This window comes from Periplaneta americana, chromosome 1 (assembly GCF_040183065.1).
Source record: "Periplaneta americana isolate PAMFEO1 chromosome 1, P.americana_PAMFEO1_priV1, whole genome shotgun sequence".
Classification (NCBI taxonomy): domain Eukaryota; kingdom Metazoa; phylum Arthropoda; class Insecta; order Blattodea; family Blattidae; genus Periplaneta; species Periplaneta americana.
The window spans coordinates 167,368,828-167,393,890 of record NC_091117.1 but is presented as its reverse complement, the minus strand read 5'-3'; the positions used below and the strand labels follow the sequence as shown (position 1 = coordinate 167,393,890).

Sequence of the window (25,063 nt, the reverse complement as noted above, 5' to 3'; positions counted from 1 at the left end):
TTTGGAAAATACAATGTTTTGAAATAGAATGAATCATTTATAGGAGCAGTCCCCAAATTAAGTCTTGTTGCAGAGGACAATGATTCATTAAGAACTGATATAATAACTGAAATTCTCGTTGATTCTTTCTGATAGCATATCTTCCATCATTGATGCTGAATTCCTATTTTTGCATTATGTGTGTTAGTGTAAAATATAAAATACAAGCAGTTGATATTCTGTCGATAATGGTTTCCATTTGAGTTTGGTGATAGACTACATAATTATTCTCGACTAATTTTAACTCAATGTTGAATTTAGATATTCAAATTCCGAAGTCAGAGGATGAAAGAGAAGGAAGAAACTTGAATTTAATTTACATAATTTGAAACATTCAAGTGAATCAAATGTACCTAATCGATTTTTCCCATTAGAAAGAGTAATTTTTATCTGCACAGAAGCATTCTTGAATTTATCATTGGGATTTCAATTGAGGCATTCAAAACCGAAGAAATCTACCTCATAGTTTCTTTTTCCACCACATATCTCGCAGAAACTGCCAGTGATCAAATCTGAGTTCCTGAAGCGAGATGTCATTTACTGTACTAAATCTAAGACTTGACCTCTGTTGAATAGAATCTAGTTTCGTGCAACCAATCTAGAAATCTTAAATTTAATACATTACTGTTGACAATAGGAGTAGTTGCATTTTAAAGTTCCAGAATCCCTGTCTCTCTTACTTAAAGACTCATTTATTGCAGTACTGTAATTCATTTTAGTCGAATTATGTATATTATCCCAATATTTAGTTATAATAAAGCCATGTTTTCAAATTAGGTTCTTTATGTCATTCACTATTCATAAAATGAACAAGATACAATCGTGCACATTCATATGAAATTTGGATGTGTTCGCATTGAGCTATAATTTATTTACATTTACGTTATAGTTTAGTACAGTATAATCTTAAATCAGACACTGTTCAGTTACCTGTTAAAAATAAAATGCATAATATAATTTAAATAATATCTTGATCTAGGTAAAATTTTCAACAAAACAGGTACTGTAATCTACAAACTTCGAATAAGTGAAGACCTTTACTTTAGAAACAGTTTACAGAAGATATCCGCAAAAATGACTCGATTTACAAAGATGATTCTCCTTTGAACCATGAAGGAGCTGAAGAAAATAAAATTAAATAAATTCCCACCGCGAGTTTGAAGCCATTCACACATTACTCCAAAATATATATGTTTGGTTACACAGATGCAAAATCATAGTCTTCTTATCAGACTCTAAAGCTGCAATCTAGGTCGTAAGTTCAACTAGATTCCATAAAAAAATTAATCCATTGCATGATAAAACAAATTAAAATCTAAATGAAACATAGTTTTACAATGGATCCCGTTCCTTTTTGGGGTGAATGGTACTGGGATAGCTGATATAAAAACAAAACACAATTTTGATATGACCCTATATAAAATGGATTATAAGAACGAAAATGAATTTCAACTACTGCCTGAAAATTGAAGTTCAAGGTGGAAGTATTCTTCGAAATAATTGAAACTAATTCCTGATGTATCTACTACAGTTATATTTAGATTGGTTACAGGTCATGATTGCCTAAATATCTTAATAGGAATGGTTTGTTAATTTCTCCAAATTGCTTATTATGTACAAAAGAAGATGGATATAAACCACTTGGCAAGCTGTTAATCTCTTAAGACCTATGTCAATCTTTTTTCCCTAATACATACTGGGAAGCAACAAGGAAGATAACTTTATTGTAAAAAAAAAAAAAAAAAAAAAAAAAAACTTTATTGTTAAATCTCGAGCATTAGATACACATATTTACAAATAGTTTAAAAATTCCTATGCTACCACAGAATTTCAGGATTATACTATAATCCTGAAATATTTGCTCCACTGTTTAGGTTTTGAGCAAAAAATACCCTAATCCAAATACTTTCATCATCTGTCATGTTATAAAATTTATTTATATTTGCCATTGAAATAACACATTCCACTCATACATGAGTTGGTTAAGATTGTTTCAGTATGAATTTGATCCCTTTCTTTTTCTTTTTTAGACCACAATTTCGATATGGTTATGACAAAACCAATAAAAAGAGTCCCTTGTATGTCAATTTCGTATCATAATAAGTTTCAAAATCCTTTATCTCGTAATTGATTTATTACACACATCTCACATTGTACAAACTTACCATCTTGAAATAGCTGGCGATTTCAATATTTTGAATAACACAATGGATAATCTGTGGTGTGTCCTTTGTTCCAATTTTCGTGATATACCTCTATGTGACTCAAGTCTCTAGTTACAGTTAAAAAATATTATCAAACTTCACTCTAAGTAATATATAAATGTTGTATTTGAACAAATATGGTCAATATATATATATTCAAAACAATTATTAAGTTTTATCAAAATCAGACAGCCAGATGGGACAAACCAAACATAACTGGACATAACTGGTCTTTATGCACATATGTAATGCACCTAAAATAGGTACTTTGGAATGTATTAAATTAAAAGGTGATCAATTCCTTTTAAGTACATTTAACAAGTTGAATGCTCTACTTTAGACTTTATTCAGAATAAGAAATTATTATTCATGGTGATTGTATGACCTTGGAATGCATTTAGTATTAAAATAATGTATTTATACCTTCAATTAACATACTTAAATGAATGATGTGCAGGCGTTCTTTGAAGTGTAGTCATCTTATTATTGTAAACACTGATAAGAACATGAGTTTCTTGCTCTTTTAAATTCGTTTTCTTACAAGTGAAGCATATTTTAAGTTTAAATTTAAAAATGCAATATTACGTCTAGGAATTAGGTACTGGTACTTTAACAGTTAATATGATTATAACTTAATATGATAGAAGATTACAATTATTGCACAGTCTGATTGCTGGCATTTAGGTACATTGCAAATTCAGCAGCAGAGAGAAACTGAATTCAGAATTACAGGTTTTTAATTTATTTGAGAATTTTCCCTGTGTATTATAAAATCAGTTCTAAAATTACCATTCTGCAAACATAATGAGTGTTTTTAAGAGAAATTAATTACAACTGCACTTAATATAATAAGCAAAGTATTATTATTATTATTATTATTATTATTATTATAAATAGCAACTATCCTCATTGAATAGCAAGTTTTATTATTGCACATAAACAATGTCCATTTCTATATGCATACCGGTACTAGTATTTTTGTATATTGTATTTATTAAAATACTAAGCTTTATGAAAGTTCATTTTTAAGAGTGGGTACACACAAATCAACTGATTGTAACTTGAAACCCATTGTACAACATTTTTAATGATCTCTATTTTTAGTATCTACCAAAAGTTTACGTCAATGAAATAAAATAATAAGATATTTCTAAAAAAAAATCCAAGAAATTCGTAACATGAAGCTATTAATCTTTTGAAAATCCACAATTTTATGTTAGGGCTATAAAAATATTAGAGCTGTCGATTGACTAAACATTTTCATCAATTAACTGGATACCTTTAATCGATTAGTCGACCAGTTAATGGAATTTTAATTTATTTTACACAGTGTTTATAAGTTTGAACAAAAACATCTAATATCATTTTATATTAATTTCATATGATATAAAGAAAAAACACGTTTTTACAGGTGTTTTTAATTTTATTGATATATACTGCAAATAATTATTAAGCAGCAATTGACACTGATGATGTATACAAAAAGTTTGAAAAACAAAAAACAAAAGTGTCTGATTTACATTTATTTACAGTCATATCTCTTTGCTCCAGCCAAACATGTCAATATGTTGGCAATACTCCACAAGTTTATTTGTTATTTCAGTTTGTTTACCACATGATGCAGGCTTCACTATTAGGTGATCCAACGTTGACTGAGAAGTTGAACTGGAAGTAGCAACATTAATAGACGTAGATCCACCTTGGAAAGGATGAACACGTTTAAGATGATATTGGAGACTACTTGTGCTTCCACTATAACTGCACGATTTTCCGCATTTCTTACAAAACACTTTTTCTGTCCACCACACTGTTCAACTTAAATCCGAAACTTTCACCGAGTTTTCCATGGAATGGTTTATAAGTCATATTTGTAACTAAAGTTCACAAATATACGTGTAACACTGATCTCTGAATAACCAGCAATCATGCACAATCTTTGAAAGTGAAATGATAATCCAGAACCACCGAAAACTAAGCTTTGACAGTTTCATAAACAACAAATGGGCAGTCATAAACCAACTAATGGACTAAGTCAGGTGTATGTGGACAAAACAGAAGTATACAATTCCAAGAAATACCATTACTCAGATCATTAACCCTCTTTTAAATGCAAACTTCCAGCCACTTTCGGGTGGTTATTTTGACAAAGGACAGCATATTCACAAACAAAATACAATATACGGTACATCCTTTCCATAGTTTGTGACAGTAAATGGTTGCCTAAGCCATGTTTTTTAAGAAAAATGTTTAGAAGGAATATATGCTTAGTTGTACTTAAAATATGAGTGCTTTTAACTTTCTAAAGAAGACAAGGCCATCAGTTTATACTGATCAGCTGTCAACCACACCAATAATATACAGATTTACAGATTGTGCTACACAGACTTCACAAGGCAGTTATGTTTTCTTCACCGCACAATAATTTTTAAACAACTAAAATATATTTGATCAGTTAATCGGATTTTAAAATTAAACAGTTAATTGGTTTGATGAATTGATAAAATCGACAGCTCTAATAAATATTATACTTCTATTTCTTATACACTAACTCTAAACAAAATTAAACAGAAGTGAGTAGAAATATTATAACTATATAAGCCCTTTGCTGGTAATGATAATGATCTTTGATAGTTTTACATTTGATAGAAAAATATTATCTTATATCATTTCGAAGACAAAATTAAGTTACCGGTATTAATTTTTCTTATGTCCAAAAATTTGGCATACTCATTTCAAGATTTGACAATAAAAACAAATTTAATCAATTCATCATTGTGATTATGACTGTTAGTAATATACATGTGAAGAAAGGTACAAAAATGCCTAACTTCCAATTTATAAGCAATGAGTGTAATAACAATTACTTAGTGAATATAGTAGTAGTACTATCTTAAGAAAACAGTCAAAAAAGAAGGCCCTGTATTTAGTTACTAGTATTGAACTGCCAAATATACCTGTACTTCAAGATCACCATGAATATCACAACTTAGAGTCGTATTATATACATATATCTATACATAACAGCTCAGTCATTAATATACATTAATTCCATCATATAAAATTACATACTCTGATCATCTCTGGCTTTATTTAAATAGTTTAAAAAAATCAGGATGCAGTTTCATTTGTACAGTGATACAAATTCGAAAATTAAATACTAGTTATTAATATAAGCTATCACAAAATGGTCACAGGTTTTAACTGTCACACAGTCCAAGTTATTTCACACTGTGGGTAAACGGTTAATATTGACTGCATATAACTTAAATTCAACCTTTTTATTTTCTCTCTTGGAGAAAAAATTGTTTTATTTAGAAAGTTCAGAATGTATCCAGTTCTTTAAGTGCTATTTATAAAGTCACAATTTTCCTTAAAAAAAAAAAAAAATCGTTATGGTACTTAAGTGGTACCTATGAAATTTTAGGTAACAAATTATATAAAAATAAAATTTAATCGAACGTCATTAAAGGAATTCACGAAAGCAAAATCAGACCCCCAAAATAACTCAGGTACTTTATATATAAAGATACCCACTTTATATGCTATGAAACACATGGGAGGGCATGGAGGTAGAGCATGAAGCTCATGACCTGGGCACTAGAATGAGGTGTACAGTTTGCACCATGTTCCAACTGCTTTTTACTCTTGGTAAAGACTTGGTATTGAATTTGATATCAAACTGAGGGACCTCATGGCCGTTCTGGAAGCTTTGGCAATGAAAGAAATTTCGTCACTATCCAGGACCTTCCAGTCCATAGAGAGTTCCTCTATCAACAAAGCTATATATATATATTGAAAAACCATTTTTTTCAGAACATTTTGTACTGTCGTGGTCAACAAGGATAGGACACTAATCTATGTGATCAGTTTTAAGTATATTTATCTTTCTCGAGCATTATTCATTATCAACGGATACAATCATATAGAGCATCCACACTGCTGTGATTTACAATTAAAAACATAAATTTCTTTGTTAGTGGAAAGTGAAACATATTCAAAACCTGAGCACCTTTTTGAGACACTTGCATTAACATACAAAATTTCATAAATTCCCATCAATACAACACTGTACTTAATTACAATTCTAATGACTACATACTACAATAATATCACTTAGTATCATCCTTCCCAAATCATTAAGCAATACATTGATATAATTCATTAGTGTGGTACCAACAATATTTCTAATACGGCAGTCACTGTTTGCTTACTTTACAAACAGTAATGTTAAATACTAAGAAACTAGTGTAGTGTTACAGTACAATCTGTGTGTTTAGGCTTGGCCATGAAAAGTGTGAAATGGAACACTTGCCATTATAAAGATTTAAGCTACTAAAAGCTATAAAAAATGTTGTATTATCACCAGGTAACGGATTTTTTGGTAAATAAATATTTACAACTAAAAATGAAATTCGGAGCAACAGCTCATATGAAATTCTAGTCCACATAAAACACATGATTTTACACATTTTTATACAAATTTTAAATCATTTTACTATAAATACAGTACATAAACAGTGTTATTTCTTCTTTTATATACATACATTTTAATTTTTAAAATTAAATTTAAAAAACCATTTCAGATGCATAAAGTAAACATAATGTTAATGTATTTCGTAATGTATGATTGTGTGAATCCTTGTCTATTGTCCCGCGGTGGTGAGCCTGACCTTAATTGAACGTGGCTACTTTAGTGTGTGGTTGCTGTGAATCCCCTGTTGCATCATGTGCTACTCACATGGAATTTTTTCAGCTACTCACATTGTCTCATTTAGTTAAGATAGTATCTCTGGAAAATGATGGCGATGCTGAAAGTAAAGTCGAGTGTTAATTCTCGTTTGGATGAATATGTTGCCAAATTAAAGGAAAATTTACAAGTGATGGGGAGATTCTATACTGTCAAAAAAGTGGAAAATGTATAACAGCGATCTCACATCAATATTTACTAAAATAAACAAGATTATCTTCTTGTGATACAGAGAGATCCTTCTCCTGGTAATATGCATTGTTAATAGACATCAATTTGAGATGGGGAACTTCGAGAAAGTCCACTGCAACAATGTAGTATTTTTCACCCATAGATGTCTCGTCATAAATGATAATAGTTTTCACTTTACATATAAAATTAGTTTGATTAAGAAATAATGAATAAAATATTTTAAAATTTTTTATACGTAATTTTCTGTTTTTTAGTACATAAAAATAAATATTTTAAAGTTTCTTAGCACCTGAAAATCCGTTCCCTGATTATACCACCAACAATATGTTGTAATTCTCAAGCCATATGACACACCTACACCCCTGGAAAGGGAAGTGATGTACAGACTATTTGAAAGACATGTGTCTTATGGCATGAAGTTAAAATGACATATGAAAAACTAAGACTCATCTCATGTAAAAGTGGTGTTTCTCAAAAAAGCTCTTTGTTTGTTAAAAAGAGGAAAGTGTTTTTGGTCAGTTTAATTATGCTGTGCTATATAAAAACAATTTCGTCTCTGGTTGAGAAATTCATGTCACTAAAACTATTCTCGATGATAGATTATAACTGCATCAGACTATCTACATTATTTCTATTATATTGTGGATATTTCTGCTCGCAAAATTTATACATTATTCTTAGAAATCTTGTTATCCAGGACATAGCGAATGAATGAACAAAGGGATAAATTAATGGATGAATAAATGAAAGAACAGACTGAATGAATGAATTGTATTTCATCTCATTATATCACACTTGAAAATGAACGTCAAATGAAGAGATTCCTGTGGTTACTAGTTTCATCATGAATACCAATTCACTTCACACCAATTACTTTGGCCTCATGCTTGTTCAGCCCAGAAAGTTTCGTGACGATTTTTGATGGAAGGTCCGAAAGCATCCCTTGTTAGTGAAAGTAATTTGTACATTCATGCACTAGTTATTAACTACAGACAAAAAGAGCAATTATAAAGTTTTGTTTATTGTTTTATAATTCCAGATTTTCAATGTATTTAATATGGTACATTTTATATGTTAAATATATGAATTGGATATGTTCCTTATTCTAGCAGTAAAGCAACTATTAGACTATTATGGAACAATATTATTTGAAAATTCTTTCTGGCATTGCAGACTGCCTAAATGGCAAAGAATACTATGCAAATTTAAATTTCTTGATACAATAGTTGTAACAGAAACAAAGGATCAAATTGCTAATACATGATGCTAGTATGAGAAAAATTATGGTAATAGGACTACATAATTTAGTCTTGAGTTCATACTGTATAAATGGCTGTTTAATATTTCAATAGAATCTTTCAAAGCAAGAAAAGCTACATCTAAATACATTTGCTTTGGAATTGCGAAATTTTTACTGAAATTGAAAAACTGTCTTGGAATGACTCCACAGCTTCCAATCATCAACCCAATGATGGAGAAGTTGTCAATATTATATTTTTGTATCTATCTATCTATCTATCTATCTATCTATCTATCTATCTATCTATCTATCTATCTATCTATCTATCTATCTATCTATCTATCTATCTATCTATCTATCTATCTATCTATCTATCTATCTATCTATCTATCTATCTATCTATCTATCTATCTATCTATCTATCTATCTATCAATCAATCAATCACACACAGACAGATGCAAGTAAAGTAAAGGTTTTTTGTTTAAGACATTGTAGATAAATATGAAACGAAGAATAAGCATCTTATTCTATTTTGTCAACTTTTAATTGAACAGTAGACAAAACTCAGAAAAGACTAGTTGGTAAAAAATTATAAAATATATTGACCAGTACTGAGAATATAATTTTGGATAAAAAAATACTGAAAATCAAGGTCAAAGCTATTTGTGTTTGCTATAAAATAGACAACTTATGACACTATGTACTCATAAAGGTACATCTTTGCAACACAAATACTAGGTTTATTAAAAAATAAATATTTTGCGACAAACAAATATACAAAATATTAGTCAACAGCATTGCCCAACAAAATTAATCTTCTGAACTAAGGAATTTCTACACCATTTCTACAATAGCCGACACCAAACACACAGATATTAATACAAATTGGACACAAGATTGCATGTTAAGGCTTAAGGCGTTATAGTTAAGGGAGTATTAACAAGTAATTATTGCTATATTTACAAAGGACTCTCCAACTTGCGTGATTTAGTAGCATTTTTATCATTACAGACAATTTTCGTTCGGTAATTATATAGTAAGCATTGGCCAGGCCATATTCCTGCAATAGTGGTCCAGGGCACATATATTACCACATATATAGATATATCTGTTACAATTAAATTTTCAACATTTTCTTATGACTGTCATATTATCAGCCTCTAACAGGGAAAGTATGTTCCCTGGACCTCTATTGTGGGAATACGGCCTGGTCAATGCTTACTACATAACTACTTTTCGTTCATTTCTTACGAACAATTCCTTTCATTAAAAAATCAGTACCAAAACCTGATAAAAAATATGCATGTTAATTTTTCACACTACCCAAATGTGTGTGCAGGCAATACGAACTATATGGGTGTTTGCACCATCACAGATGTAGGGATCCAAAGTTTTAGAGTTACGTATTGGTTCCATCATCAGGACATCTATCAGTTGAATCCATTACCAAGATCTAGATCTATTTCCTTTTTCCCTGCCTTCTTTGGTGAGGGAACTGATATAGAACTCCGATAATTTGGATGTCTTACATGTATGAGACAGTAGAAACACTTAAAAAAATTTTCATCATTTTGAACACGTTGAAAGCCTTAAATTATACTTATATTATAAAATATCATCCAACACATTTATTCTGCGAAGTCAAAGATCGAGAATTTATAACTATCTTCGATTTACTGATTTTTTATTTTATATGAAAAATGTAAATTCTGAAGAAATGCTCGAGAACAAATTAAAGATGTGGATATTTTGAAAACATAATTGTCTAAACTAACATTCTACTACTCAGTGAATTTTCCATTTTGTAAAAAGATATGTCTACATAATGAGAATGATTTAAGATGAGATTTATTTTCAGTTCTTTATACTTTCAACCAACATATATTATATATTTGTATTTCAGCATTTCCTCTAAAAGAAGTTATTCTAACCATGATAATGATAAAACTGTCAAAATTGACTCTGCCCAGATATTTCATGATAAGATATGATCAGAGATGACTGTTACTATTTAGCTCATTCCCTATTCAAATGTCATGATTTAATGTAACCACAAATTCTTTATAATTTGAATTTAAATATAAAGAATATTATATTTGAAAACAATACACAAACTGAAGTTCAAGTTACTAGATACCAGTATGATTGACGAATCTTCAGTTGGAAAGCCCTGTCATAAATTATAGGGTTTATCAAATGAGGCAACAGATCATTTCGTTTCTTGGTTAACTTATTCTTCTAATACATTATAGAGAGATCATTCACAATAATAAATCTTCAACTAGCACCATTTAATGAATATCAGACAAAATTATTAGTGTAATCCACACTTAACTCTTAGGAAGTCGCGCAGTTCTTCCTAACATTAGTTCTCGCGTGGGACGTTACTACACACCATTTAATAATCATTATTTTTTACTTAATATTAATTTCATTATGGTATGTGATATTTGTCTAGATATTGTCAAAATGATCAACCTGCAAGTAATTTTCAAGTTTTATTTGCAAAGACTGACAATTTCATAAATTCCAAAATATATGACAACTACCAGACACTGCTCCATAAAATCACCTTCATTGCCCTTGCACACTTTCAGAATATGTAAAGAGGGTAATTAATTACACTTGGAAATAAAGGGTATCGAAAGTAAATCGTATTAATTCACTACTCTGTGTCATTATTATGCTCTTCCGAATTTTCAAAGCATTTCTCATAAGCCGACAACAATGTCTATAGTATTAAAACCTAACAAGACGAAAGTGCTATTTCTGTCTCTAGACCAAGCTTAAGACATTCCTATAAGGTACTGAAGGTTACAGCATTTTAAATGAAACATTTTCTAATGTATAGTGATCTGAATACAAGTGGGGTGCGTGTACACCCCACGTGAGTTCTTAAGGGTTAATGCATCTCAGCACATAGTCTTCCTTGGTAATGGCTAGTTTTGTTCTTGTTAACAAGTTAATGTTCGCAATTTACTAGTTTGATATAAATATCTTTCATGGCAATGTTAAATGAAGATTTCAATGTATTCATGAAAGTGACAAATTAATACATTTATTGAAGTACAATAATATCTAAATAGTATATTATGAAACAAGTTCATAATGTTAAATGTTATGGCACAAGTCAATTTTTAGGAAACAAGCAAAGGGAGTTTCCTAATTTTTACAAGTGCAGTAAGTGTATAACATTATAAACGTGTTTCATGTTATTTTTTTGTATGACAGCATTATAAAATAATTAATAAAAAAATAATATCAGATCTGTAATGATGGGTAGTTTGATATCATGGTTTATGAAGAAAGAGGTTGCTATGACAACAATGATGTATTAAATATTACAGCATGGCAAATCGTTTCATAATGTTAACTTAATGACACAAGTTATGCTGTAATAATAGAAGTCATGACATTTTAGTTGGCATGGTAATATTTTACGGCACTAGTTTCACTAATGATAAATACTGTTTATAATGTTGGAGTACAAAAAATCAACATTAAAAAAAAAACAATATTATACAGTTAATCATGAACTTAAAAAAATGACATATAACATTTGTAATATCTTTGATGTGTTTCATCTACTTACACCATTATTATTATTATTATATACAGTATATGTAATATATATAATAATATTTTTTTGTAAGTGTAGCTTTAGGTGCAGAATTCGTTTATTTAAAGTCGTTAAAAATAAATGTAAATAAAATGCGATATTGTTCAACATTTGTGAACAAAATTTCAAAACAGAAGTAATATGTTTCACTTACTGCCTAGGGATACTAAAAACACGTGAATTATGACAATAATAATTTATTTTAATGTGTACCGGTACTAGGCATTATATACACAGCTCATATTTATCCAAAACAGGCTACGAACTCAGTGTAGTTACTGTAATTATACATCTGGCCAGGAATAAACAATTGTATGATGAAAGGATATGACAGTTTCACACATTGTTTATTAAACACTATTGGGAATGTAGGAATATTGAAACATACTAAGTTTATACATGTAGCCCTACATTCTGGATGCTAACTTGTAAATGATTTTATGATTTCACCAATTTTAATATTAGAAAATAAAATACATCTCCAGCCTATACTGGAAAACTAAAAGAAAAATTGTGTAAAACCAAGATCTCTGCTACTAGAAAGAAGAAGAAGAAGTGATATCTCCTTCCTCTGTCTATATTAAACTTGCACACAGAACATCGTGGTTACTAATATTCTATTTTTGTAATTAAACAAAAAAATCACATGGACAAACTGTATTATTACAGAGAATATCGAAGTACAGTCCATTAGAAATGAAAATGTCAAGTACCGGTATATCAGAAATTTCAGAAAATATGTATGCACGTCTTTAAGAATGCAAAAAACCTCAATTCCATTATAGATATTCAATATTATACACTGCAGAGCAGGCGAAATGTTGGACAACCAAGAAAAAGATTGAGATATCAGCTATAGAGCTTGTGGACACGAAACAAATCTAGTTAATGATGAATTTCGAAGGATAGAACGTCTGTCCCTGTTTTTAAGTTGGTAATACATAATGAAAGAATCATATTATAATGGTAACTAACACAGAGAATGAACAATTTTTTTTTTTTTTACCATTTATGTTACAGATAATTGATAATGCCGCCGGCACTTAGTGGAGAAGAGCAAGCAAGAATTGCTGCAAGGTACAAAGTTTGGCAATTAATTATTCAATTCAGCAGTGGTGGAGAGCTGAAAATAGTAGAAACAGAATGTTTTATGCTGCAGAAAATTAATTACAATAAAATTAATGTGGATTTACTACATTCTGGTCAGCTATCAACATCACGATCTGAAGAAAACATTGCTAATGTTCAAAATATCTTTGAAATGAGCCCTAAAAATCTATCCATTAGACATTCAGAGGAAGTGGGCTAACACACTATAAAATTGAGACAGTTTTGAAAAAAAGAGCTCCATTTTCGTCCCTGGAAATCTCATCATATCAGCAAATCTTTCCCAAGGACCATGATAGTTGTAGAGAGTTCTCAGAAATCATGGAAAGAAGATAATCCCAATCTGTCTGATAACATTGTATGGAGTGATGAGCCAGTTTTTCATATGGGTGATTTTGTTAACAGATGTAACTGTCATTTTTGGAGTGATACTGATCCAGGTTCTATTGTTGACAAAATGCAGCCATATCCAATGGTAATGGTATGGTGCAGTATGACACTGACAGACTTGGTGGGTCGTTATCTTCTACGAGGCACAATGAACAGTGGATGATGACTTGACAGTGCTTCAGAACTTCGTGTTGCCTACAATCACACAATGGAATAACACTGCAAAGCTCATATTCATGCAAAATGGTGTACCTTCAAACTTTGCTATTATTGTTTGCAACTAACTTGAAAACCACTTCTAGAACGATGGATAAGTTATCATGTACTGACAGAGTGAACTGCTAGAAGCCCTGATTTTACACCTTGCAATTTTTTCTTGTGGGGATTGGCCAAGAAAGAAGTTTGTTTACAAGACTCTCCTAGGAACTATAGGACAGAAGCCATGATGTTTTGAATGCAATTCCCCACAGTTTCTAAAGACATGCTGTAGGTAATGTACCAAAGTGATTACAGAAGTGTATTGACAATAATGGTGCTTATGTCGAGTTCTAATGGTGATAAATTGCAGTGGTAATATATCTTTTTATATTTTCTTGATCAAATAAATGTTAAACCTGTTGATCAGCATGCATTTGAAAAGAGTGACTGACTTATCACACCTCTGTATATATGAGATATATTTTTACAGTTTATAGCAATCAAATGTGGACATTTAGGTGGCAATATTATGTCATAATACTTCGTAAGTAATGTTCACAAAATCTATGGAAGAAAGATCTCGAAGAAAGTTGAATTAAACAAGGCATATTCATTTATGAGAGGGAATAAAGTAACATCTCATTTCGTAATAAATCTTTATTCAAATTACCATTTCAGTAATTTAATACATGAGAAATCTAGTAAATGCAAGGAAATAAAAGTATGTAACTATAAACAATACTTTCCAGAAAAAAGCTTGTTTCATAGAGATTTTTTTCAAAATGGAATACATCAGTCTCATAAATTAAAATGAATTACAGTACTCAATTATTAAATTTTTGTCATAAAACTCACATATTGGAACGAGGTTAGGAACACTAAACAAAATAATGTTGTAATATGACACTAGTTTAATTACCTTTGGAAAAGCCATTTAGCATTAGATTACTTTAAGGATTCCTGACTGAAAAAGAGCAAATTTTGTTGCTAGATGTTGAATGGATACTGTATGCAATGCAGATGGAGGGTGGAACAAACACACACGAACACTTAGGTCTCCCAATAGACTCATTGTGCTACCTCCAAATTTTAATACAGCACAAAAACAAATAGCAAATTTTTTTGGGTCTTTTCATTCAGGGACATCTTTTGCATGTTTTATAAAACTACCAATGTAGCTCAGTCAGCTGAGGTGTTTGCTTGTTGATCCAGAGTTGCACTTGGGGGTAGATTTGATTCCTGCTTGGACTAATTATCTGGTTGGATTTTTTTCCGAGATTTTCTCCAACAGCAAGGTGAATGTCAGGTATTCTATGGCAAATCAGCGGCCTTGGCCAAATGCCATCTCGCTATCACCAATCCCATTGACGCTAAATAACCTAGTAGTTGATACAGCATCATTAAATAACCAACTATATATGTTACAGTTGAAACCCAAAATCTGTCAAAACCAGTTTCAACTAGTTTAAACAAATGCTGATAAATAGAAAGCGGGTTTTCGTAAGGTCTAGAATCAGTGACAGGTTTGGTTTGGTTTGTTTAAGGCTTTTGGTAGACCTTGCATACATGCATTTTGTTCATGCTTTTGTTTGCTTAAACTAGTTTTTACTAGTTGAAACTGGTTTTGACGGATTTCGGGTATTGATGGTAACATATACACGACATGCAACTCCCATCTTTGTTTTCTATTTTTAACGATTTGTTGAATTTGTTATACAAACAACTTTCCTGTGTTAATTGAATGTGCTATAAATCTAGAAAAAAGAATTAAAAAAATTGGCAAAATTTTCACCATTCGATGGATTTCATCTAGCCAAAGAACTGTTCTAACAATGTGAGAAAACTTACAATGTCTTATCTCTCACTTTGTTAAAGCTGAAAATGATAGTTTAAGAGACACAAAAGAATGATCTAAGTACACTGGTTTGAAAAACTATTTATCAACTGTTAAATCTGTGGAAAATTTGGGAATAATGCTTGATGCTCTAATGAATGACCTTACACGGGACCTTCAAAAAACAGAAACAACACCTCTCACAGCTGATAAAATTATAAGGGGAACAATAAAAGTATTTGAAGCAATGCAAGAAAATCCAGGCCACTACACCAAAATGGTTAGAAATGCTGTAAAGTCTCGTGAATTTAAATCTGTTCCTTTAACTAATAACAAAATCCAATCCATTAATCAGAGACCATTCTACAGAAGTCTGGTGGTCAATTTGAAACTAAGATTGCCAACTACATGTTCATCTCATAGAGGACTAAATTCTGACAATTTAGAGAAAGATATTTATAATAATCTTATGGATCACTTAAACATGCTGCATCCATCTAAATGGCCAGAAGACTTAGATACACTGTATGGAGAGAAAAGTATCAGGGAATTGTGTGATCAATTTAATATTCAAGATTCAAGCAAAATTGTTCGAGCTTATAGGCAGTACAAAGAAGATAGAAATGAAGAGAAAAAATAAAAACCACATGATCCCCTCCCCCTTTTGTCAGCAGTCAACACAATTGCAGTGTTTGCAGCAAGTGTGAACAAGCCTCCAGCTCAATGAATGAAATTGTAACTCGCTCTTTTAATGGAACATGTAGCAGATTTGATGTTTATTAATCTTGTGGGACCCATGTTTCAGCAGTTTGATCCACTACCCTATGTGAAAACTTGGCTGTCCTCTGGAAGACATTCAGCAGACGACCCTAACTCCCGGACAAGAAAAATGTCAACTGATCCTCATCCTTATAAATCCATGTAGGAAATGTCGTCGTCATTTCAGTAATCATCTTAATAGTTACAGGTTGACCAGGAGGACATTGCGGACATGGTTCCAGGATCTGCCTACAGATGGCATGTCTGCAGGAGCTGCATATATCCAGAGAAGCTGCAGGGACTTCAATAAGTGGATTGCAGTTAGATTGGGGGAGTGTAGCTTCCTTGGATAGATGGCGTCTTGGTGAGTTGTGGAATCGAGAGCAGCATGATCTTCTAGTCGAGGATGAAGTAGATTCAGGCACATGAATTGTGAACAGACGCCATCAATCTGAGAGGCTGGAGAATAACATCACAGGCAGGCAGAGGAATGGTCTCCAGTCAGAACTGGATGTTGTGGCTGAATCGATACAATGGCACCATGTAGTGAACCATGCACTTTAATAGCAAACCTAAATGGACTTCAACAATCATTCCAACAGTAAGTCTAAGACTGCAGTGCTTGAGAAAGAGAGAGAGGGAGAGGGAAAGAGAGATAGGGAGTGAGGGGGGAGAGGAGGAAGGGGGATAGAGGGAGACGAGTGAGAGACACTATACCGACAAAGAATTTAGCAATTAAGGTACTTTCTCGTATCTCAAGTATAGTTTAAGTAATAAGTTGGTAAATTTTGTTGTAAAATTTGAAGACATAATTATGACTGGAATCCTACAATGGAAAAATGGAAAGTTTCCATTTCCAGTACCTGAATGATTGGACGGATTTTAGTCATATGATGTTTTAGCACATATTTCATTAAAACTATATTATATTCTCTATGAACACAATATTTATAGTTTAAAAATGAGGTTGAAAAAGAGAATGAAAATTTAAATACTTTGCCAAAGAAAATAATATTTTATATGCTAGATGATTCATAACAACATTATGTAGGTCATATAAAAAAAAAAATTAAAAAAAGATAGTAGCCTAACATGTTGAGGTCCATAGAAAAGTTATAAATTTGGAATTTTAAACTAAGCTTAAATACCTAATTGTTTTGGATATGAAATATTTTAAACTAGAAACATTTACATACAAAATTCACTTTCTTTTCTAAACTGCTTATTTGCAATAATTTGCTGTCAAATGACGCACAATCACTCATGTATTTTCAAGGTTCATAAATAATATTTGAATCATAATCCTGGTAGATACAAGGATGGAACAATACATCAAGTCATATAGTTTCAATTTAACGATGGAACTATGTACAGTCCTTGCTTGGCTCTTCAGTACCAGTAACATTTATGCTCACATGAAAATGTTTCTATTTTTAAATTTCGCACTAGTATACATAACACTTTCAGTATCTTGGGAACTCAAACCATATTTTATTTCAATCCTATATGCAGAAAGCGTTGATATATTTACATTACAGATTCTTTGTTCAAAACAGTGTACTGGATAGAAACCAAAGATTTTTATTGTGAAGATTTCGTTCTCCATTAATTTATTACCAGTTCACTGCAAATTTGTACAAAATACGAAAAGAAAAGGGGGGGGGGGAATAAACATATTTTTCGTCAGCACTGATGATTTCATTGATCTTCCTTTCATTAATTTAACTACATTTTTCTCTAGACCACTGATTATGCAAAAAAGTAAATTGATACTGCTTAACACAAACGCACATACCACATTATTTAAGTACTACAGATACAACAATAATTAGGAAACAAATTATATGCAGGAAATACCTGGTTATATCTGCTGTCTTTTGCATTCTGTGTTTAGACTCGGCTCTGGATAGTCTGATTTCTACATGTTCAAAACAAATATTTTGCCTAGAAAACATGTTTTGTACAAGTTCAATACACGTTTAAGACATCTGTAGTTGAGAAAATATAGTATAGACATAATGTAAAAGTATCTTTCAAATTATAATCTGTAATTTATATAATGTCCACAACAGATATAGTTAGGACTTTTTTATTTGGTGGTGATGAATGATTTCACGACTGGTTCTACCTTCGTCTCAGGTGAAAAAAATGGAATGGATGAGAAGGGTATCCTGCTTACTGACGTCATTCCAAATGGCTAAATTCACTTCACTCACAAACTGCCAGCCAAATATAGAGTAATAATATAGCAAATTGTATGGGAATTCCTAGACAGTAACATATGAATGGGGGGGGGGGGGGAAGACACATGTAAATGTACACATAGGACAGATGTATGGAATAGTGTAAGGCAGTATACCGGAAGGAAAAGGCAATGCTTATCAACAGTGGAAATGAATAGATTAATATAGATTGGTGAAAATTGTGTGTAAAAGACACTAGGACATACTGCTGCCATCTAGTATTAAACAGAGGAACCAAGTAACTAGTGATGGGATGTGATTTAAACACCTGTGATTTTGTCGCTGTGACAGGTTTGTTGCTGGTTCTGACTGTGACAGTAGTTCCAAAATCACAACTCCAAGAGATTGCCATCTCTAATCGATATGTGACTCATAGTGATGGCGAGTCATGTACACTCCAGAATCGAGACAACTACAGGTCAGAAGATTAACCTGAAGGACAACTTAAATGGGATTTAATTAATTATTTATCATCTCACTAAAAAGTAAATGTCAACAACTCTTTGATACTCAGGCTACAATGCACTCGTTACATTATTCCATGAATGATTCACCTAACCATTTGTAAACATTCTTGGGAAAATATATGTGCCCACACATCGCGATAACACAGCTTGAAGCATGTTTGTTATAATTGCCATGCTAATCAGTTATTCTTAATATAATACTTATGGCACAGGTATGTCAATTCGCAGAAGAGTGGTTAACATAAACATCTGTTGGCTCGTGATGAGATATATTTGCAATCGCCAAGAATCATATGAATACAAAAATCACACTATGACAAAATCGCTATATCTGTCACAAGGATATTTCCAGAACTGTCACAGTCTGGAGCTGTGATGACAAAATGCTGTCACACCCCACCTCTACAACACAAAACACCTCTCCTCCAGGGGACGTTGTGATACCATTCCTGAAAATGAAGGTAGAACAAACCTTCAAAATGCTGCAAAATCATATTCATCACAATCAATGGGTAAAGTCCAAACTACACCTCTTCTGAATAATCCACCGTTGATTTATTTTCCATTAAGAACAATATTATAAAAATATGTTTCAAATTTTTATACAGTTCATCCATGCAATCTATAGGAGAATGTATGAACAAGCTAACAGCATCATTTACTTTTCCCCTGCTCCCTAATTAGTCTATGTTTCCTCCATGGCAGTAAATGGAACAGTAATGGAAAGAAATAATAAATAAACTCTATGAGAAAAGGGAAGATGAGGAAAAGGAAGAAGAAATTCTTGTCTAAAAAATATATAAATACTTGTTGATATAATTGTTTGATTTTTCTTATAACTAAGAAACCTTAATTAATGTAGTGAATATTTGTATGAGTTATATACATATAGGAAGGTATGGTTAATATCGTATGTTTATGCAACTTAAAAAATATTAGTAATTATTTCCTAAGTAATTAAATGCCAGTTTCAAATTAGTCTCACATTATATTTATATATCAAATATGTCTTACTTAATGTTGTGCTAAATATGATTTATAAAGATGACATATTTATCTTGTTCATGGAAGGGTTATCCTACATCAGTTCACTTACTGATTTTTATTATTTTAATCTTATATTATTATCATGTTAAAAAAATGATGAATTAAGGATAACTAAATTCGCTTTATATATGCATTACAGTAGAATTAAAGTTTCTTTCCACTTTTTATAGCTCACTAGCCATGTGGCTTATGGGTTGTTGTCATAGCAGCCAAGGTTAACCTGGGAAGTAGCCAATTACTGTTTGACGCCCCTCACTCTCTTCCCCCAAGCTTCTGGGAAAGGTAGGCAGATTATCTAACATATCGCACATGAATGACTGACCAGCTTCTAGCAGTAGCAACAAGTTGACAACATTGTCATGGCAGAAGACCCGTAAGCCAAGTGGCTAGTGAGCCGTCAGAAATCGGAAGGAACATTAATTCTGCTATAATTACTGTTATTTACAAATGTAAAACCTAATATTCTTCACACTACACAAAAGAAAAAAAAAAACAACATATAATAACATATGATAATACAATACATTATATGACTCGTTCATATTATGGTACACAATATTTTTTTGTAATACATATCCTGGTGATGCATATTCACAGAATAAATTAAAGAGATCACTTTCTATAAATACACAATATATGTAAAAGTCTTTTCACTGAAGATTTATTCCCAGCATTTCTCACTTTAAGATGTACTGTAGCCTATTATTTATTACATGTGCATGAATGTGGTTATATGCTGTGCTCATTTATTTTGACTTGAATCAAGTGCATGAATATAAAGTAAGTACATTTTCAGGGCTGCCAAAATTGAATTTTACTAATTACAAATGGACAGTACAGACATATACATATATGTATCAACACTCTAAATCAATTTCCATCGTAATGGCCATTTTAACAGAAGTCATAAAAAATACAACATTATCTTTCATTGTCAATTAATTCCGTCGATTCATAACAAACCTCACATTCACTATGTGCCAGGAACCCTAAAAATAATTATAACTTACATTTTCTCAAACTGTATCTGGTAACAGAGAAAGAATACAATTATGTCTTGGTCATTAACAAGAATACTTACATACAATTAATATACAATATCAATGCTGTACAATCCAGTCACCATCACTACCAAAATCTCCCTTTCTTTTTCTTTTGACGAATCTGAAGTTCAAATTCCAATCTGAAAAATCCAACATAAAGAAACAAATTAATTTAGTAATAATAAACATAAAGTAAATCACTACCATTACTCCACAATCCACCTACTGTGTATGTGAATATTCTGACATCAATAGCAAATGCTACAAAATGCCATTTATGGTAAAGAATGTCGGAGAAAAGGTTTTGGAATTGCGTTTTAGTGCGTCCCAGATGAGAAACAGCTCCATTATTTCTTATGGGATGAAAATGATACAGTTGAGTCCCGATAATTCACTTTGCAGGTAATTTGCGATCTCTCTTTCTTTCTTTTTGGCAAAGTAACGTCATATCCATTGTTACTCGATTTACGCCCTTCCTTTCCTGTCAAACTTCTCTCCTCTTCCTTCCCACTCCAACATCTTTCGACACATGCCGTGTGGGTCTTAGCCAGTATCAGCTGAGAAGTGTAACAATTAAGTCTATTCCTATGCTGTATGTCTTGTCGCACTGCAGTACTATATAATATTATGTTTCAAAATGTTTTGCACTGCTTCACATTTTGCAATTGATTCTAGAGCGTATTTTAGTAATTAAACCTGTCAGAGTGATTTTTACTGGACTTTAAATGAAAATAAAAAATTTTGCGGATAATTCGCGATTTTCGATATTTCGTGGGAGTTGGTGCATTAATTACCATGAATTATAGGAATCGACTGTATATTGTAACAACATTTATCTGCCAACAGTTGATTACTTCAAAGCAAAATACCAGCTTGAAGACATTGAGGTGATTAGTCTTCTTGTTGGAGCTCGTGGTGTGATTCCCAAGCTCTTTGAAAGCTTCAGGAAGACTTTTGAACTACCACAGACACTTACTGCTGACATCATAACTTCTGTTTTGAAATGCTCTTGCCAAATTCTGAGTCATCATATTCACTCTGTTTAATTTTGTTTATTCACTTCATATTCATATATGTTTATTTTAATTTTCTTTCTACAAAATTTATGTAAACATTTAATATTGTAAAATTCATGTAGGAGAGTATACTGAGTCCTTCTGGGCTACCTCCAATGGGAGGCAGTTATTATCTTATCTCTCCATGAATAAAAAACAGAAACAGGAATCATGTGTATCTGATCAGGACCCAGATAATATACTTGGTCTCATTCAAGTGCCTTATTAAAAACATTCCAAAATGAGCAGTATCAAAAAATTCCGAAATGAAAAATTCTTATATGATATACTTTATAAAAATTATAATAAAATAGTAATAAAGCATTATACATGGTGAGTAAAAAGTATGGAAGAATGCTTGTAACTTTATTTATTTTATGAAGAAATTGTTTATACAAAAGTTGTAGGGTATCAAAGAAGAAATATTTTGAAATATCAAATACTATGCTTTTCATTTAGAAAGAGTGTGTCAATGCGTCTGTTTTTTTAAATGGTACCATGTACTTCTTTACCCATTTTTTAATTCTTCAGGTCTCAGTACGCACAAAATCATATACTGTATATATATATATATATATATAGTCATTTATAAACTATTGTTTTGTAAAAATTACCTCTTTTGATGCCAATGTATGTGTACTGAACAAAGGAAAATTTTAATGCTTCAGTACAAGACTCTGGAATTCGTTACCTGCTAGCATCAGGAACTGTCGAAATAAAATTGAATTCAAACGCAAACTTACTGGGCACTTGGCCAGTAATTGAGACTAATTCAGACATAGTTTCTTGTAAATAGTTCTCTTAATCTATCACAAAATATTTCAATATCCGGTAATTTCATTACTATAGATTTTTGTTATTGTAGGTTTAATTTGTAATTCAGTAAATACAAAAATATTCTTTGTTCTTAACTTCTATGATAAAATGTCTAGCTTTCATTAATCAGGTAATCTTGTCGTACTTTAATTTTTATTGTAATTGTAAATTTAATGTTAATTGTAATTTTATTGTTCATATTATAGTTGTAATCCCCTGGTAGAGGGGCAGAGAAGGCCTGATGGCCTTATCACTACCATGTTAAATAAATAAATACTACTAATACTACATCAATTTGAGAAGGCTTTGAATTAAACAATTGCAGACAAAAGCTAATAGGTGAATAAAGCTAAACAAAACAATAGTTTATAAATGACAATATATAACAATATATATATATATATGATTTTGTACGTACTGGGACTTGAAAATCCAAACATGGGGAAATAAGTACATAGTGCCATTAAAAAAAGGACTCATTGACACACCCTTTATAAATGAGAAACATAGTATTTGAAAACATGTTCAAAATATTCCTTCTTTGATATCCTACAACTTTTGTATAAGTAGTTTCTTAATAAAATTGGAAATAAGATAGTTACAAGCATTGTTCCATACTTTTTTACTCACCCTGTATACTATGCATACTATAATTAGCTATTAAATTAAATAAGATATGACTCTTTCTCATTAATTTTTTCATTGAAAAAATAATTTTTTACTAACAATAATGCATGATAGAGGCAACTATTTGAAAATGTGATTTTCACTTGTGGATAGTTTAGAGAAGTTATATAACTTCTATGGAAATATAACTTATAGCTTTAAAATATTGGAGATCAGTACGTCTAAAAGTTATCGTTAGTCATTTCTGTCATACAAAATTAGCTGTAGCATGGAAGAACGAAACATGAAACCACAAGAAAACTATGTGTTAGTGGTACCACAGTACAACAGGCAATATCAAATAAGAACAAGAGAGAGTAAGCATGCATAGAAAATTCTAAATACTACAAGGTACGTAATTACAAGAGAACGTCAACAGATGAGAATCAAAAGTAGTGGCAATATACATACACAAATCATACCTTATATTAAGGGTTGCTAGTACAATCCTTATGTTAGTTGCCTTGTTCCATGCTCTGTCTGATCTGATCGTACCTTAGGAGTAGTAACAAAGAACCTGATTATTAGTGCAAGCACACAAGCAATTTTAGTACAGAGGAAAACTGTTACAATATTCTACACCACAAAGAACATTTGTCATAAAATTGCATGTTACCCTATATAGTGACATATGAAAATTACTGAATACCAAATTGTGGTACTACTAATAGATTTAGAATTTGTATGGAGATAATAAAATCGTGACATAATATTTTAATACAATTTGAATGTTACTGTGAACATTACAAACAAGTCTTCTATAGTAAAGTTAAAGCAAGAAAGAAAGGAAAAAGCGAAAGTATCCACAGCACAAAATAATAAAAAAAAACTATCATTATAATCGTGAGTGTAATGAGAAAATGTTATTAAATATGCATGTCTCAATATCCGCAAATCATAACACTATTACTCACTGAAGATATTAGGCCTATTATATTTGAGTGAGATGAGATTCCTTGAAGGGCTTCACATAATATTCTTATCATGATGTATGTTGGTACAAAATAGTGTTTATAAGATCGAAATTGGAAAACTTAACATAAGTTACAACAGTGAAAGAACAAACTGACAACTAAAACGATATTTTTAAATAAATAAATCTTGTCAAGCTCACTTAAGTTTAAATTTACAATTTATAGTAAAAATAATAAAATAAATGAGAATAAACTTTTACTAACAGGATCTAAACATTAACAATATTATAAATATGTTAGAGCTGTATATAAGAGTCAAAGAAGCTCATGAATTATTTATTAATCCTCACTTAAAAAAAAAAACATCAGAAATAAAATGAATTACAAAACAAGATAATAATAGCATAAGTTATTATTCATATTTCAATAAATATATCTCTATTCCATCCTTTAACAAAATTGACTATTTACGTTAATTCTAT

General features: G+C 31.1%; 1 protein-coding gene across 6 annotated transcripts in view; it reads right to left on the bottom strand.

Moving 5' to 3' along the window:
* Positions 1 to 1,787: 1,787 nt before the first annotated feature.
* Positions 1,788 to 25,063, bottom strand: part of LOC138703609 (protein prune homolog 2) — a 65,039-nt gene continuing 41,763 nt past the window's right edge. For 2 of the 6 annotated variants that reach the window (XM_069831642.1, XM_069831677.1), the window contains one exon: positions 8,856 to 21,270. In XM_069831642.1, the coding sequence (XP_069687743.1) occupies positions 21,216 to 21,270 (55 nt within the window). In that variant the 3' untranslated portion in view covers positions 8,856 to 21,215. Of the gene's footprint in view, positions 7,052 to 8,855; positions 21,271 to 24,089; positions 24,163 to 25,063 lie in introns of those variants that run through there. The other 4 variants (XR_011333221.1, XM_069831651.1, XM_069831667.1 and 1 more) reach the window with 4 other exon arrangements.